The sequence below is a fragment of the Lentinula edodes genome (assembly GCF_021015755.1).
Source record: "Lentinula edodes strain Le(Bin) 0899 ss11 chromosome Unknown C8R40scaffold_41, whole genome shotgun sequence".
Taxonomy (NCBI): Eukaryota; Fungi; Basidiomycota; class Agaricomycetes; order Agaricales; family Omphalotaceae; genus Lentinula; species Lentinula edodes.
Window position 1 is genome coordinate 65,766 of NW_025764347.1, and position 15,246 is coordinate 81,011.

Here is a 15,246-nt window from a genome sequence, read left to right on the forward strand (position 1 = left end):
ATCTTGCAATTCTGCCTTGTACATTGGGCTATCTGGATCTGGTGGTCGTGAGTAGGCAATTTCAACCTCATTTGGGATCGCGAGAAGAGCTTGTTTTGATTCCAGTCCAGGTACATATGCCCGCAGGTTTTGGCGGATGAATTCTGCTACATGTTGACGAAATTCTTCTGACTTCAGGAGTTCCTCCATTTCATCTGAGGTTGGGGCGTTGAATAACCACAGTAACAGATGCAAATGTAAGCTCCCTCTACCCTGTGACTCGACTGCACCGAAGTATGACCTAACCCGGCCAAATATCCCTTCAGAACTCTTTACGCGGTAAGGAGTCACCTGAACACCAAACAGCGTCCGAAGAATAGCTTGAATAATGAAGTGGAAAAATTTTGCTGCTGTGTACGGGTCATCAGCAATATTCTTCGCCCTCGTCTCTTTGTTTGGGCCCATGGTTGCTTCAAATGCATCCATGTCAATACTTTCTCCTGCGAAGACTTGCGCGATAGGGTCATGAAGGTTGCATGGATTGATTGTGATCCATAGAGAGGGAGGTGTAAGGTATATTGTGGTTGACCAAAGCTGGCTACGAGCACGGTATCGAATGGCATCGGAGCCAATAATGCATCCTGATGTTGTTTGAACCTGTGAGCGCAGCATGCGGACAGCAGGATCCGTTATTGGTTCATTCTTTGCCTCCTGTTGCTCAGCTTTCTCCAACGCTTCTTTTGTGATACTAGACATCAATCGTGCCTCTGCTTCAAAGGTTTTTCGGCGCATCTGAACTCGGGCAGAAGAAAGTGCCTCTCGTCGCTGCAAAATTCCAAATGCAACAAAAGGAAAAGTCTGATGAATTCTAAACCGACGATCATGATAGCGCAGGGTCCATTGGATATGCTCGCGAAATGGGATGGCTACAGGCCTATTTGCCTCGATTCCTCCTCGGCCATAGGGAAATAAGATCGGAAATGCGCGTTCAAAGTAGTTTGGCCGTTCTTCTTCTGTACATTCTTCACCTTTGCGTGGTTGTCCAAAGTCACTCACGGGTTTGCCTCCATGACGAACAGCATAGGCACCTTCTTCTCCTTTCGTCCAGAGGTTCATCAAACCCCAGCCCATGAGCTCATTGGCAGTCATTGCTGATAGATCAGTATCGATTGCTCCAGATGCCTGTAGCGGTATAACCTCTCCTTTGCCTGTACATAGTAACAACTGTTCAGTACCAATGCTGTAATTAACCAACTTTGCGCACCTTGCTCGTTAGGGTCATTGCTTTGTGTGAATCCTGTAGCTTGATTCTTATTGCTGCCAAATGAACACATGTTTATAATCATTTACATACCTTCGTTGAGTTCATTGATGTCTTCTGAATCAGGGACGTAACCATCTTGCTCTTCATCCACTAACCCCACATCTGTGGTCTGTCGAACCACGCCTATAATCTCCTCTGGCACTCCATCATATGGTAGGCTGCGAATCCGTTTGGGATCAATAACGATGTGATCGTAGTGTTTTTTGTTCAACTCCTTCATGCACTGCAATGCGCCACCAACAAAATCTCGGCGCACTTTGAATGTAGAGTGCAACCAACCCTTTGGTAGCTTTCCCTGTCCCACAAAAGTCACTGTAAGGATTGACGCTAGGATTGCAGGAGGACGTGGCATCAGGTTTCCCTCTAACATGGACTGGATGCCAGCCATATTAAGTTCGTATGAGCTGACATTGCCTTGCATGCCCCGCTGCAAATTATCCCGCTTTCCACCGACTTTCTTGGGATAAAGCTTGAATATGAAGACACGGGGATACAGGAGTGCAACAAGGAGCTGCTCGGGGAATATTAGGGCATACAGTTTCTCGGGTATCTTTCCTATCCACAAGTTGTTTGCGAGTGATAGACGTGGTGGGGTTTTAGTCTTCAATTTCAAAGATGCGAGACACTCATGGCAGATATCGATTATGACAGGTTCCCCACTCTCCGATATGACACCTGCAGGCTCGAGGAGTTTTTCATCATAGAGGTCATGGCTGGTATGTGGTAAATGTGGTTCGAGTCAATGAATGTTGGGAATAGTCGCTAGTGGTAATGTTTTCATGCGAGGTTTTCCACCCAGATGATCTGATTCCCGTCCACAGACAGCACACACTTGTCGAATCAAAGATGCATTTGATGTAGCATTATAAAAGGCTCGGTAACATGAATGAACTGCTTCCTTCGATGGCAAAGTCAAATACTTTGATGTGCCACGGACTATATTCTGTCCCATTTCTTCCTCTTCTTGCCGTCTTCGGACAACTCTACGAGCTGTCACCCTCTCATCTTGCCTCTTCCTCTTTTTAGTCTCTGCCATTGCAACCTTTTCAGTTGCTGCTAATGAAAGGTGTGAAAGATCTTCATCTGTGCAGGAGCTGATGATGAAATCCAAGAATAGTTCCTTCTTGCTCCGAACAACAGCAGATAGTGGAACCTTTTTCTGAAGCTTTGCTTTAAGCTCTGCGATAGTGAGATTGGCGATGAGTTCACGGGTAGCAGCATTTCGAGGAATAGCCATCGGAGAATAATCAGGAAAAGTGTGACCAAGACCTCATCGGTTAACTGTGCACGGACCAACACTCCGTTGTATAAAAGGCAAGTATTTCCTCCCCAAGCTCTCATCATTCTACGTTCTCCCTCATGTCAACACCTGCATCCCTGCCATCTCCGCCTTCTCCACTTGCAGCTCGTTCTGCTTTTATTCAATAGGTCCGGCAATCGAGAATTGATGATCCCGAAACCATCTACCTTGGTGTTTCCCTTGCATCTCAATATCCTGTTGAATGGGTTCGACAAGGCCGTGCAGATATACTTGCTCTGAAAAAGTGTATGCATGTCTAAATTATTGAATCTTCGTTTAATTTGTCACTTACTCAAAAAAAATTTCAATCTAGCTACGAAAAAGTATGATACAGAGAAGACTGACAATGTCAGTGAAAAAGGTTCGTAACTACCAGTATTGTGTCCTCAGTGATACTGATATAACTCATCCCCCAAAGCTCCAGAAGCTGCCATTCTTAGCATGATTGTACAGCTGTCCTCTGCGAATTTCTGGATGTCTTCAAATGGCGGATGGAAGGGCCCAACTGGCATCACACCAGATTTTACTGATGTGAAACTTTCCGCTTATGGGGGTATGCCTGATGAGTCGATGCGAGAGGTGCAAATTATTGCGGATGACTACAACACTGCCTTTGATCAGGCTTGCGAAATACAGGGTTGGGTGGCAATGAAGGGTGCCGAGTCTAAAATCGGATTTATCAACGGTGCTTCTGCAGACACTGGGACCATTAAAATTAAACATGCTCTTTTTGAGGTATGGAAATTGTGTATTGTGCTAGCCAATTACTTATCTCAGTACAGGAGATTGATGATCACAATCGCATGAATGCTGGTATGTCATCAACTATATATCTATTATCATACATTTAATTAGTAGAATCCAAAATATAGGTGATGCTCTGGACGACTATGACATAGCCAATACAGGTGTCGCAAATGCTTTAGCTGCTTTGAAGGCACAAGATCCTTTGAGGTTCAAACTGAACCCTCTTCCTGTTTACGGCGAGGATGAGCGACTCATTCATTCTTCGATGTACCGGAAAAAACTTGAGAACGCGCTGGTAGAAGTGCAGTTTACGCTTACACATTGGGGAATCAGATCCGGTAATGATGGTACAGGTGCAAAGGATGTTTATAATGCCGACATTATTGATATGATAGTACTTGTTCCACCACCACCTCCAATAGCTTCTCCGAGGAAACGAAAGCTGCCTGCCCTCCATCCATCTTCTCCTACTAAAAAACAAGTCACTAGAAATTAGATGTCAAATAGTATGCAGATATACGTAGCATAAACAAAAAATTGCGAATGTACCGCATTATCCTTGTCATCATTTGAGCCCCAGGCAAGGTAGCTGCCTCGGCACGAGGCACTTTCCCAGTGTATTTTACAATAGAAAATACCTTTTGCATCCTTCAAGGCTTTGATGCATTTCCACCCTCTTTTGTGATCTGTCCAACACTTCCACATGACACATCTCCCTCAACTTGGACTCCAAACACTTCTGCAATCTGCTTGAACACGCAGGTCACTTTGTTTGCAGGAATGGCATCCATGGCTACAAGATCAAGGAAAACATCTCACGCTTCATCTAGAATAATGCCACTGGAGTCCTTGAGGAAGAATGTTCATTCGTCATTGGTTGGTAGCAGTGACAAGCTGGCTTGGTATATGTGAGATCTTTGCTTTCAATGCATGGATCTGGCATTGGTAGTCCTTAAGCCTCTTCTGGAACCTCTCTTTAATGTCTTCCATCACTATCTTCTGCCACTTCCTTTCTTGTTTGAGCACCTTGATTCTCTCATCCTTTTTTTCCAGAACTGTTCTCAGTTTCTGCCCCGTGTCCTTCAGCTCATTCTCCCTCTCTCTCAAAGCCTTATTTAAGCTTTCTGCCTTTTCCTTTGATTTATGTGTCTCTCCATGCCAATATTTTGCCTTTTTTCGGAATTTATTGGTTTGAATTTTTAGGACATCAGCACATTTCTTCTGTTAAATGCAGCTATGCTGTTCACATGCCACTGATATGATCATGTGTTATGATATGTCATATGTAGTCATATGTAGTCATTTACTATATGCAGATTCCTCAGTACTTCCTTATGTAATACTGTCATGCAATTATGTATATAAACAGGCTGTATCCTGTACTGGAATCCAACTCGCTTTTTTACCTTTATTGTCTCTCTGAGACTCTAAACTCTATTACCCAGGTATGATGCTAGAGAGTGTCCCCACTTTGCACCCCTTGCCTGCTCAACATCTTCTGCTTCTGGGAAGGATCAGATGGTCTTGGCTTGTCAAAACCATTGTTCTCCTTGTCATTGTCAGCAACGGCAGTATTTTTGGGAGAGTTTTGATTGGGATCATGCATACTGTATCGGGGTGTAGGGAGGCAATGGAGAGGCAGACCATGACCAAAATTTTTGGACCGGACGTGGCAACCGTGGTGCTATTGTCTGTGACACTTGAAAAATTTGGCAACCACAGTCCCCACCTAGATGCCTATTATTCTCTCAATGTAGGTTAACTCTCAGCAATCCAAAATACCAAAATGTAGCCGGATAATAAGCCATTGTTGGTGAGCTAAATTTTATAAGATTGAACAGAGAGTAAAAGCAAATTTTTTGTCACGGTTCCTTGGCTGGCAACCAGGTCCTCCGTGACCATGACCACTCAGAATTTGGGCGACGCAACTGGGTTCTCCATGACCGTGACTATTGCCTCCCTACACCCCAATACAGTAAACTGCCTCACAGGTCTAGCGGCAGTGGTATGCTCCTGACAATCCTTTTTCAAGGAATGTTTGTGCTTCCCAAATTAGGGTCTGCTGAGAAAGTCCACTAGCCTTCTTGCAAATGTTAGTAACATGTGATGGTTCAGACAGTGTTTCTAACATATGTTACTAACAAATTCTCACATTGAGGTTACTAACATGTGAAAAAGTAGTTTTTAACACTGCGAATAACATTTTGCTTGTTACTAATGCTAGAAAGTAACTACCAGCTCCAATCTGGCTCCTCAATAGCATGCGGTGTGATAATAGGAGCACAAAGATTAGTGTTCAGTACAGGCTTCACTGATATCAAGTCCTGCAAAGCAGGGCAAGACAAGTCTATGTCATGGTTGACCTTGAATTCAAGCTGGCGAGTAGGAAGAGGTGTATTGATGTCAATTTCTTCATTATTGTCCATGGCGTTGTTTTCATCTTCAAGCTCTTCTTCTTCTAATTCTTCAGTATCCTCTGCAGCCTTTATCTCAACCTCTTTGATTTTCTCTAACCTTTCAGGCTAGATAAAGCAGAACCCAACCACAGGCTGTTTTTTGATTGCTTTTTGTGTATCCTGCTATTTTGTGTATCCTGCTATAGATAATTAACCTCAATGAAATTTACATACTTATTTGCAGTGAAGTGAAGTGCAAACCTTTCTGTACCATTGTCCAACCTGTATCATATTAATCACAGTTCCGACCAGCTGATTGCTCTGAAGAGGTGAATTCAACTAAGTGACATATGAGTTTGTACGCTTATCTGTCATTGAGTTGACTAGTATAAAGAAGATTTTGACAGCAACAAACTAGAAAGGAGATAAGTTAAGTGTGGTACAGCAAGAAACCAACAGCTCACAGCAATCACACTTGCATTAGAATCCCTCTGGAGGCGTCACCACCACTCAAGAGAAGTCTGACCATTCAGTGTGGAATTGAATGGCCAGTGACTGTACCAGAAATCTTCAATTTGAGTTTTCAAGCAATTGACTATTGCTACTTTTGTATGTTCCCCAGAAAGTTTCTCTTGGCACTCTTCTGAATCGTTCTCGGGAAGATCCAAGATATCTTTCAACATTTTTTTCAAGACTGCTTTCAAACAATCATAGGTGCGGGCGAATGGAACATGGTGATGAGGGCTTTCTCATAGTGACTGAGTGGCAGCTGGCAGAATTGCGATAATGATGTTAGGTTTCAGAAAATCCTCCAAAGGATATCCTAAGGAGGTGATTAGGAAATAAGAACAGATATAGGTGTACCAACATATGGGGATTGAGTAAAAATACAGCAAAATATAACTCATTTGAAAAGAAAGCACTGTAACGAGTGTTATAGACTAACATCACCTCATGAGCAAGATCCTGGGAGATTCCTGTCACTGCTTCTGGTCGAGAAAACACCTCTCAAAGATATGCTGCAATGGCCAGCCAGAAAACATACATGTCTGATGCATTAGCATCTGCGGCCTCAAGTGACCATAGAGAGCGTATGAAGGGGTCAATGATGGTTGTGTAACAGTGGAGTGACCTTTTGAATTTTTTGAGCTCACCAGAAAAAGAATGTGCAAATAACTTCTGAATCTTTGAGGCCAATGTATATGCAAACAAAGTGAATGTTTTGAATTAACAATTGTGTATGAATCATGAATGCACTTTTAGGAACTTAATTTGTTTTTCTGCAATGAGAGTTTGAATTGCTGGGAGATTAGGAAGGAGTAACATTGCAGATGTATGAAGTGAGCCAAAATGTGTCCCACTGGGCTTTTGGATCCGTAGAACTTTGTCATTGCTGAGATCAGTCATTTGAGTTTGATGGTACTCCAGTAAATGATTGGTTGCCAGTCCAGATTTCCCAAAGTATTTCACAATTCTTTTCATGATATCCAATGGCTATGATTCATGAGTATCAAGTTCCATCAATGGTTTTGAACACACCTCTTTGAAAGCTTTCAGTTTTGATATATCACCAACTGTATTATGGAGCAAGTGAATGCAATCATCTAAGTCGGCAATAGTTGGAGTTTCTTCTGTGAGGCCCTCTCTGACTTTGGTGGTTGTAGTCGTACTATCCGAAACACAAGCAACAAAATTCTGCACACCAAAAGATTTCATCATCTTTTTTGGACAATTAATTGGCATCAAAACAAGGAGAAAATAAGGGATGAATAAATACTGGTGCAATTTTACCTTTCACCTATTCTGTGGTGTGTGTGAGGCCCCGGCACAGAAGGCCTGCTCTGGTCTTACCCAGACTGGGCCTAAGCGAACGCAGTAGCTGCCTAGGCCATACGAGGAGGTATGGGATAGTGCCGATACTGGTGAGGAGAGCCTAACCAGGGGTAGTTGTGGAGCTTGGGTAGACCTAATAGAGGGTCCTGGAGGTGTAGAATGTAACATGTAACCACTGCTTCGATGTGGAGGGGAGGTGTAGCCAATATGAGTGGGAAGCTGTGGGGAGCTTAGGGAGCAATGAAGCGGAATTGGGAACCTAATGGGAGGTTCCAAAGGATGAAGGACAAATTGTAGAGCCTCGACGTAGATGGTGAGTCGAAGGAGAGGCGTAGACAATACAAGAATTGACAGAAAGAGGCCAGAGATGGGAAACAGAGAGGAGAAATAGAGTTGAGGTGAGACAGAGATAAAGGAAACAAATAATGAGGAAATATATGACAGTTGAGACGTGTCAGGCCCTGTTAGCAAGTACTAGTAGACTGTACTAAAGGGACCAAGCCAGGTAAGATTTGACAATAGCACGCTGGGAAGCTCCGAGGGGAGTCCCCAGCCTATATACTGTACATGAGGCTGTCAGGTACATATGTCATGTGGCTACTGGAGTAACAGGTAATATGTATCATGAAGATCATAAGGATGGTGCATAGAATATCGGAAACATGTATAAGTGATGAACCGGAGCTCTGGAAAGGAAAGAGAAAGGTACGGAGAAGCAAGGCATGACAGTGTGACTCTCCAAGGCACCTTGTGCACCAGCCAGAAGATATGCTGGGGTATGTCAGATGGTCAAATTTGAAGGGAGAATATTGATTTTATACCTTCACGAGATGGATTAATTGCATGAACCATGTAAAAAGTATCTGTTCAGCGAACATTAGTTCCATCAAAGGAACAAGTGAGGTTACTGGTGCCAGAAAGTATCTTGTGCTGCTCCTCTCTTACGAAAATTGCTTCCTTTGGAATGAGATCATCTTGGAATGATTTGCTGGCTGGTTACTTTGATTTTTGGATTTAATGTTTTGAGCAGATCGTGCCATTCCTGTGAGTCCAAGATTTCAGGTACAAGACCTCGAGCACAAATGAGACGAATGATAAGGTGGTCAACACGGAGCTGCATATCTGCTCGCATACTTTTGTCCTTCTGTCTACCTTTTTCTTTGAATACATTGATATCCAGTGTTGTCTGCTTGGCTCGCTTTGGCTCATTTTCCTCAGTGTCACTGGTGGCACCTTCTGATACCTGCAGCAGCTTGGCGCCAATAGAATCCTTGGCCATACCTGTTAAGATCATGTACACCGTGTAACCGTGCCAGGGCCACAAGGTGTTTAAGAGCGGGAGGTTGAGTGGGACAGTAGTGAAGTTATTAACAACACCGCCGTTACGCCGTTAGTCCCCGGAGATCGAGAGTATAGAAGGGAGGAGCTAGTAGCAGCCAAGTCGGTGACAAGAGCAAACCAAAGAACGTCTAAGTCCTAAGGTTATAGTAGAAAGTACTTCAAGGCGATGAGCCTGAAGACTTAGAAGAGCACAGAGTTAAGGAGGGGATCTAAGTCGATAATTAAACTGAGGAACTACAGTAGCGTACAGGCAGTATTTATATCTACAGATCGGCGCATCAGTGCGGAGCGCTAGACTAACTACTAGGAGCTATACGAGTAGTACCTGCAGGGTAGGGTAAAAGACAATAAGGAGAGACTAGAATGAAAGGGTATGTGTAGCAAGAAAGAACAATAAAGGTGGGTCTTTGGATTACTGAGCGGCGGAATGGAGGCCCGAGGCATGGACTTGACAATACCACTCTGTGCCCATTGATATTGTCGGGATACTCCTTGGCCAGGATCAAACAACTGGATGCATGCTTCTTGATTCAAGTTGAGTCGTTATTTCCGCTCTCTTGGTGAGTATATTTTGTTGCAATACATGTCCAACCTGGTTTTCCTGTCTTTGTTGTTTTCTTGACCCGCTCTATTAGTTGCTTGATATTCATGTTTGGCGGCCGTCCCATAGCAACTGTCTTACACTGTTCATGATCATTAATAGTTAACTTTAATTGAGATATGCAACAGCTATCATTACCTTGACAGATACTGCTGTATTAAGTTCTGAAGAAACAGAACTGGTTGTTGCAGTAGACAATATGCTATCAGGTGTGCTTATGAGGTGAATTTGTCATGCCCTGGCTACAACCAGACCAGTCCCAGTACCCACCACACATTGCCATATGTCCTACCCACCTCCTGTATGTCCTCTGCACCTCCCCAAGTACCACCAGACACCTCCCCAAGTATTTCTGACGCAGCTACCCAAACGTCCTTCACCCCGACACGCGTACGAAAGCCCTCTAGCCGATAACCCCTTTAAGTATTAATCTCGATTACCTCCCTCCCTCCGATTAGCTACCTCATGCCTCCAGATGTTCTCTTGTTCACTTCCCGTACCTATTTAAGTAACGCCGCAATGTCCTGAAGCCCCAGCTTGGTATATTTTGAACACACACCCTTTTGCATAGGTCCAGTCCCTGTCCCTTTGTACCTGCTAACCATACGGATTTCTCTTTACTCTCTGTTTCTCTACCTCTGTTTCTCTCTACTTCTGTCTATTGTCTCTCTGATCGTCTATATGATCGAATATATGCTTTCACTTCAAGTCTAAGCCTTCCGAGTGAGTCTCCGAGCTCCCTCAAACATTACTAAAGCTCCCCAACGCCTACCCGCTTTGGTGAGCTACCCTTCCCCAAACCTCCCAGAGCTCCCTAGCTACTTCGTAAGCTTCGGGACCTCGATCTAGGTAACGTCGAAGCTACCCCTCACGTCGAACTACGTATTGCTTCTCCGTTACCACCTCCCACACTCGAGGACGTCCATCCTCAAGCTCAGCCCCCAGGGACCTACCCTCCCTGGCATATCCCTTCTCGGGAGCTTACACTCTCGAGACCCAGTTGCATATACGACCTACTTGATCCTATATTGACGTTCTAGCGAGTACAACTCCTACTACGCAATACCGTACGGTCCCGCACTCTTCCTTAACCTCCCTACGCCTTAGGGACCTCCCTGGACCTCCTAGGAACCCCCTCAAGGGTCATCATCTCGTCGTTCCAGACACTACTAGGTCATTCCCGTCCTCGGTCGCGGTTCTCGTAGCTCCCTTCGAGCTCCAGCCTGCTCCTAGCATGCTACAACATAAAACTTCATATACCAAACCTACCCTAAGACCTATTTTGACCCAGGTCTTACAGAATTAGTATCATATCATTCATATGATTATGGATAGAAACAGCCTATGCAAGGTATTTGACTCTATTTAAGACACATTCCAAACATTCTTTTACTATGTCAAATGGAAAGACTTTTGGATCCCACTTTATACCATACAAGTACACGAGGAAGTACTCCATTCCGAGTTCACCACGGCAGATTTCCACAAATCTCCCCTCCGAGTCACAGCAATTGTGACCAAACACATGATCAAGGCATTGGTTCAGATTCTCCCAAGCCTTGTCTGCAGATTTGTCTTGTGCATTGGAGACAGCGGTATAAAGTTTATCATCTGCTGTCCTAAGTGGGACAGATGATGACAACCGCTTGGATTGAGTTTCAAGGTCATGAAGTAGAGTCGATATTTCAAGAACGTCAATGGTGGAGGGATCCATGAAAGTAAAAAGCGTCAATGAGCGGCGCCCAACAGTAATGTCAGGGTAACAAAATCAAATTTGCAGAGTCTAGACAGGTAAGGCTGTTCCAATAAACATGACACTGTTTACAAGCTAGCAAGAGAAGGAAGGGAGCAAGGATGAAATTATATGCTATATAGTGTCCCTAGCACTAACTGATAGTTTCTTGCATTTCTCACATCCATTTTTCAGAATTTTCAGACCTATGTTAGTAACATATGTTAGGAAGTACCAACTTTCTTGGCAGACCCTATCCCAAATGTCACACTAGGACAATGGTCAGCCACATTAGGCATACACAGGTTTTTGGATATTGGAGACATGTCAAAGGTGCAATAAGGACATGACAAGGACATGATGAGGACGTGACAAGAAGACTTTGGTTAGTAGAAATACAGATTATGTAAGATTAAACTCATTCCGAGGGGGATGCTCAGAATAGTGGTTCGCGCTATGGGATCTCTCTAAAAACCATCAGGATTAGTGTATTTCACATAGATGATTCATGATAACAAAAAACCTGCAAATATTTTGGGTATCTTTGAGATAATACATGTAAGATTATTCAGTATTCAAATGAAATTAACATGCATTCGCATGTGAACCTCCTTTGTCCGGCTTGGAGGGGGCCTTCGGCCCTTTCCGTTCCAAGTACGTCTCACATGTGGTGCTCGCTTCGAAATTCTAGTTTCGAGGGGTGTTGGTGCTGGCGCACCTCCATAAAACAATTATCAAGACACTGTAATGATTACACAAGGATGATATACTGAGCAAGTAAGAATGTACAAGGTAATGGAAGCCGAAGATGGACAGTCGCGACTGAATTTGATGATGGATTTACAGGGGATTACCAAAAATGGCGGTGGCTGTGACCTCGTGGGATTTGCGAATATAGAATTGACGAAATTTTTCACCCTATGGCCAGTATTGCTTCGCTTCGCTCGCAATGAGATGTTTTCTGTTTACATTAATGTAATCTACAATCTGAACCATCTGAGCACCATGAACCAGGGTGATGTGTATTCCGATATCTCAAACGAAAGCAGCGCGAAAGATTAGCTTAACAGGTGCCGTGCCGATTTATCCGAGAATTTCGTTCTCACGGCTCAAGTTGCAGGGAGATGCCCATACTCAGTTAGTCCATACCTGGTCCATACCCTCCCATCTCACCGTTCGTCCTCTAAACGATCACCATGCCTTTTCATCGACTCTACTGCTCCGTAAATCTCTACAGCAAGGAGGAAAAACAGGCCATTGCGCGCAGTATCACCGAACTATATGCTCGAGTTCCCATCCCACGATTTTACGTCGTTGTGAACTTCATCGAAGTTGGGCAAGATGATTGCTACGTCGGTGGGGAACCAAACACCAGATTCTTGAGGATCAGTGTGCAGCATCTAGCGCGAAATTTGCAAACGTAAGTGCATTTAGCTTGGACAAATATCTATTCTTTAACCATAGTTATGTCGAAGTGTTGAAGAAAAACGCAATTTCATGGAAAGGTACGAAAAGACCTTGGAGCCTTATACCAAAGACAAAGGGATCGACTGGGAGGTGCAAATATCCAACGAAGATGTGAGTGTCAAATGTCATTTGATCTGTGAGGAAATTATGTACTCACTATGCTATACTCAGCCCCTATATTGGAACTTGAATGGCATTTGCCCCCCACCTTTCGGCTCTGAATCGTACCAGATGTGGGTCAAAATCAACAAGCCGGTAGAGTGGTCAGAGGAAGAAGCACAAGGTTCATGAGTTCGATTGGCTGTGATTGTTGTAACCGCACGTACTACTGCCACATAGCGTATACTCTTATCGATAGGGCCTACATAAGGTCTAAACTGCCATGAATAATAGTACATTGACCTTGATTAGTTCGTGTCGTATTCACCAATTCTGACGAGGGAGTAGATGTGAATAATGCAAGGATCGACTCTCACAATGTGCAGGTGTGTTCTTGACGTCTGCAGAGTATACCGATGTCGAAGATTAGAATACAGGCTGTAACCACATTACAATAGGCCTACTAGCGAGGATTCCAAGGAAATGCTGTCAGTCTTCTCTCCACTCGACTTGATCCTTGGACCATCTATCTGACCAGATCACTCTCTTATGATAAATCTTCCTTGCCTCCTTGAATTGCTTGATAAAGTTATCGGTCTCCTTCCCACTAGGTGTTGCTACTCCCGATTGGCTCTCTGGAAATCCTAGAGACTGGTGTTGTATGAAGGCGGTAGCCAAACGTTCAGAAGCGTCATCTTGAGCGGTAACGCTATGACGAAGGCGCATGAGGAGGAATTGAGGAGTAAATCTCTAATGATCGGTACTAAGCATTGTGAAATGTCATATACTAGACTGAAGCTAACAGACCTGGTATACGTCGTGTTGTTCTTTCTCTAAATCCTTCCATTTGGCTTCTAGGCTCTTTGCCTCGTTGAAAACATCCTGTGTTTCCGAGCGAAGCCGATACAACTTTTCCTGTAAAGCCAGGTTGTTGTCTGAAGCGACGACGATCAAAAGCGAGGGATATGCAATACAACATCCAGCTCACTAGCAATAGATTCATTCGCATTTCCAAGTTCAGCTTGAGCATCGTACATAGCCTTGACTCTTGGTAATGAGTGAAACACCGCCTGAAAGTAGTTTGGATCATTGAGGATATCTTCCAGATCCTGTCGTCTGAGGGAGACCTTCAGTTCATATCTGTGAAGTCTTTATGTTTGGCTCATACGATAAGTTAGCCAGCTCAGGGAAATCCATGGTGAGTTGCGTCACTACATCGGTGGACATGTTTTGTCAACAATGAAATAATTAGCGCCCGGCAACTCTGCTGTTATCATTATGACCATCGTACTCCCTGGCGAACGAGCACCAGCTCAACATGTAAACCTGAAGCTGGGACCGGGCCTTCTACAAAATAGCAATGCATCTACTTCCACTGGTCGAGCAGCACCGTCAATATTTGCTACTCGTGCAGGGACCCTCAATCACTCTGCAAACGGTAGTAAATGGTGGATAGAAAGTAATGCGAGGCGGGTGAGCTACACGTCAGATTTTTTCAAATGACCTTTTAATATACTTATATCCTAGTATGTGCCTGCTGCGCAAGAATCCGTAATAGGCGTCGTGGTACAAAAGCAAGGCGAAGGATTTCGCGTAGACATTGGGACAGCCCATTCTGCAAATTTGGACGGGCTAGCTTTTGAAGGTGCTACCAAACGAAACAAGCCAAATTTGAAGGTAGGTAAATTTCGCCTTCTCTTTTGTTCATTTGAAGCAGCCGAACGACAGGTTGGGAGTTTGATTTATGGCCGAATCTCGTTGGCCCATAAAGATATGGAACCAGAGCTGGAATGTTTTGACGCACAATCACGAAAATCAGAAGGTTTTGGAGAGTTGAAGGGAGGATTTCTGGTGCGATGCAGCTTGAGATTGTGTCGACAGTATGTAATTATTTTTTCCTCTGTGAAATACACCACTAACGAATTCGTTGTTGTACAGACTACTGGATCCCAAATATTTTTTACTGCCTTTATTAGGTTCTCTCTTTCCTCTTGAGATTGCGGTAGGGCTCAATGGTCGAGTCTGGATCAGCTCACAAGACGCGAAACGTACCATTGCAATAGCTCAAGCTATCGAGGCAGCTGACCCCGATGCACAAGGGATGGATGAAGATGGTATCAGAACTTTGCTCGAAGACCTAGGTCGCAAGTAAATGTTTGAGTAAGTAAAGTCAGTATCCGTCCATATCATGCCCATATATTTTGTGGAAAATCGAGGTTCTGTTGATCTTAAAATCACACTAATGGCCTATAGCTAGTGGGTATGTTACATACTACAATGTTATAACAAACTTCAGACCTCAAAGTTGAGCTCCGACATTCTACATTATATAGAGCAGTTGTTTTCGCCTACGATCCTTGTGCAGCTACGTGATGCCAAATCCTCAAAACGCAATCGGCAAAACGCAATCGGTGCCCCCTCGCACGA

At 44.0% G+C, this 15,246-nt stretch overlaps 7 protein-coding genes across 7 annotated transcripts; 5 read left to right on the forward strand and 2 right to left on the reverse strand.

Moving 5' to 3' along the window:
• Window positions 1–2,662: 2,662 nt before the first annotated feature.
• On the forward strand, window positions 2,663–3,846 carry C8R40DRAFT_1175084 (uncharacterized protein; the record flags this gene model as incomplete). The annotated part of the gene is made up of 5 exons (XM_046232279.1): window positions 2,663–2,711; window positions 2,917–2,964; window positions 3,022–3,338; window positions 3,386–3,416; window positions 3,476–3,846. 5 exons carry the CDS (start codon window positions 2,663–2,665, stop codon window positions 3,844–3,846), a joined length of 816 nt encoding a protein of 271 aa, XP_046081952.1.
• A 907-nt stretch (window positions 3,847–4,753) lies between these two features.
• C8R40DRAFT_612530 (uncharacterized protein) lies at window positions 4,754–5,163 on the forward strand. The gene has a single exon (XM_046235629.1). The coding sequence runs from the start codon at window positions 4,798–4,800 to the stop codon at window positions 5,110–5,112; it is 315 nt and encodes a 104-aa protein (XP_046081953.1). The 5' UTR covers window positions 4,754–4,797; the 3' UTR covers window positions 5,113–5,163.
• A 1,828-nt stretch (window positions 5,164–6,991) lies between these two features.
• C8R40DRAFT_1267759 (uncharacterized protein) lies at window positions 6,992–7,806 on the reverse strand (the record flags this gene model as incomplete). The annotated part of the gene is made up of 3 exons (XM_046233972.1): window positions 7,598–7,806; window positions 7,286–7,441; window positions 6,992–7,240 (listed from the first exon to the last, which is right to left on the reverse strand). Exons 1-3 carry the CDS (start codon window positions 7,745–7,747, stop codon window positions 6,992–6,994), a joined length of 555 nt encoding a protein of 184 aa, XP_046081954.1. The 5' UTR covers window positions 7,748–7,806.
• Window positions 7,807–11,838: 4,032 nt separating this feature from the next.
• Window positions 11,839–12,120, forward strand: C8R40DRAFT_1124189 (uncharacterized protein). Its single transcript, XM_046228925.1, has 2 exons — window positions 11,839–12,045; window positions 12,100–12,120. Exon 1 carries the CDS (start codon window positions 11,844–11,846, stop codon window positions 12,024–12,026), a length of 183 nt encoding a protein of 60 aa, XP_046081955.1. The 5' UTR covers window positions 11,839–11,843; the 3' UTR covers window positions 12,027–12,045; window positions 12,100–12,120.
• A 56-nt stretch (window positions 12,121–12,176) lies between these two features.
• Window positions 12,177–13,226, forward strand: C8R40DRAFT_612561 (putative oxalocrotonate tautomerase). The gene is made up of 3 exons (XM_046235630.1): window positions 12,177–12,673; window positions 12,729–12,831; window positions 12,892–13,226. The coding sequence occupies exons 1-3, from the start codon at window positions 12,450–12,452 to the stop codon at window positions 13,009–13,011; spliced, it is 447 nt and encodes a 148-aa protein (XP_046081956.1). The 5' UTR covers window positions 12,177–12,449; the 3' UTR covers window positions 13,012–13,226.
• Window positions 13,198–14,052, reverse strand: C8R40DRAFT_1124196 (uncharacterized protein). The gene is made up of 4 exons (XM_046228926.1): window positions 13,988–14,052; window positions 13,808–13,935; window positions 13,627–13,754; window positions 13,198–13,569 (listed from the first exon to the last, which is right to left on the reverse strand). Exons 1-4 carry the CDS (start codon window positions 14,044–14,046, stop codon window positions 13,309–13,311), a joined length of 576 nt encoding a protein of 191 aa, XP_046081957.1. The 5' UTR covers window positions 14,047–14,052; the 3' UTR covers window positions 13,198–13,308.
• A 1-nt stretch (window position 14,053) lies between these two features.
• Window positions 14,054–15,139, forward strand: C8R40DRAFT_1153249 (uncharacterized protein). Its single transcript, XM_046229573.1, has 4 exons — window positions 14,054–14,292; window positions 14,347–14,496; window positions 14,548–14,699; window positions 14,758–15,139. The coding sequence occupies exons 1-4, from the start codon at window positions 14,098–14,100 to the stop codon at window positions 14,969–14,971; spliced, it is 711 nt and encodes a 236-aa protein (XP_046081958.1). The 5' UTR covers window positions 14,054–14,097; the 3' UTR covers window positions 14,972–15,139.
• The last annotated feature ends 107 nt before the right edge of the window (window positions 15,140–15,246 follow it).

Excerpts from the sequence above, each read along its gene's own strand:
- C8R40DRAFT_612530 (XM_046235629.1), top strand. The coding sequence starts at position 4,798 with ATGATGCTAGAGAGTGTCCCCACTTTGCACCCCTTGCCTGCTCAACAT.
- C8R40DRAFT_1124189 (XM_046228925.1), top strand. The coding sequence starts at position 11,844 with ATGCATTCGCATGTGAACCTCCTTTGTCCGGCTTGGAGGGGGCCTTCG.
- C8R40DRAFT_612561 (XM_046235630.1), top strand. The coding sequence starts at position 12,450 with ATGCCTTTTCATCGACTCTACTGCTCCGTAAATCTCTACAGCAAGGAG. Across the intron at positions 12,674-12,728 it reads CTAGCGCGAAATTTGCAAAC|TGTTGAAGAAAAACGCAATT; the intron begins GTAAGTGCATTT and ends GTTATGTCGAAG. Across the intron at positions 12,832-12,891 it reads TGCAAATATCCAACGAAGAT|CCCCTATATTGGAACTTGAA; the intron begins GTGAGTGTCAAA and ends TGCTATACTCAG.
- C8R40DRAFT_1124196 (XM_046228926.1), bottom strand. The coding sequence starts at position 14,046 with ATGTCCACCGATGTAGTGACGCAACTCACCATGGATTTCCCTGAGCTG. Across the intron at positions 13,755-13,807 it reads TGCGAATGAATCTATTGCTA|ACAACAACCTGGCTTTACAG; the intron begins GTGAGCTGGATG and ends TCGTCGCTTCAG. Across the intron at positions 13,570-13,626 it reads AACAACACGACGTATACCAG|AGATTTACTCCTCAATTCCT; the intron begins GTCTGTTAGCTT and ends ACCGATCATTAG.
- C8R40DRAFT_1153249 (XM_046229573.1), top strand. The coding sequence starts at position 14,098 with ATGACCATCGTACTCCCTGGCGAACGAGCACCAGCTCAACATGTAAAC. Across the intron at positions 14,497-14,547 it reads GAAACAAGCCAAATTTGAAG|GTTGGGAGTTTGATTTATGG; the intron begins GTAGGTAAATTT and ends GCCGAACGACAG. Across the intron at positions 14,700-14,757 it reads AGCTTGAGATTGTGTCGACA|ACTACTGGATCCCAAATATT; the intron begins GTATGTAATTAT and ends GTTGTTGTACAG.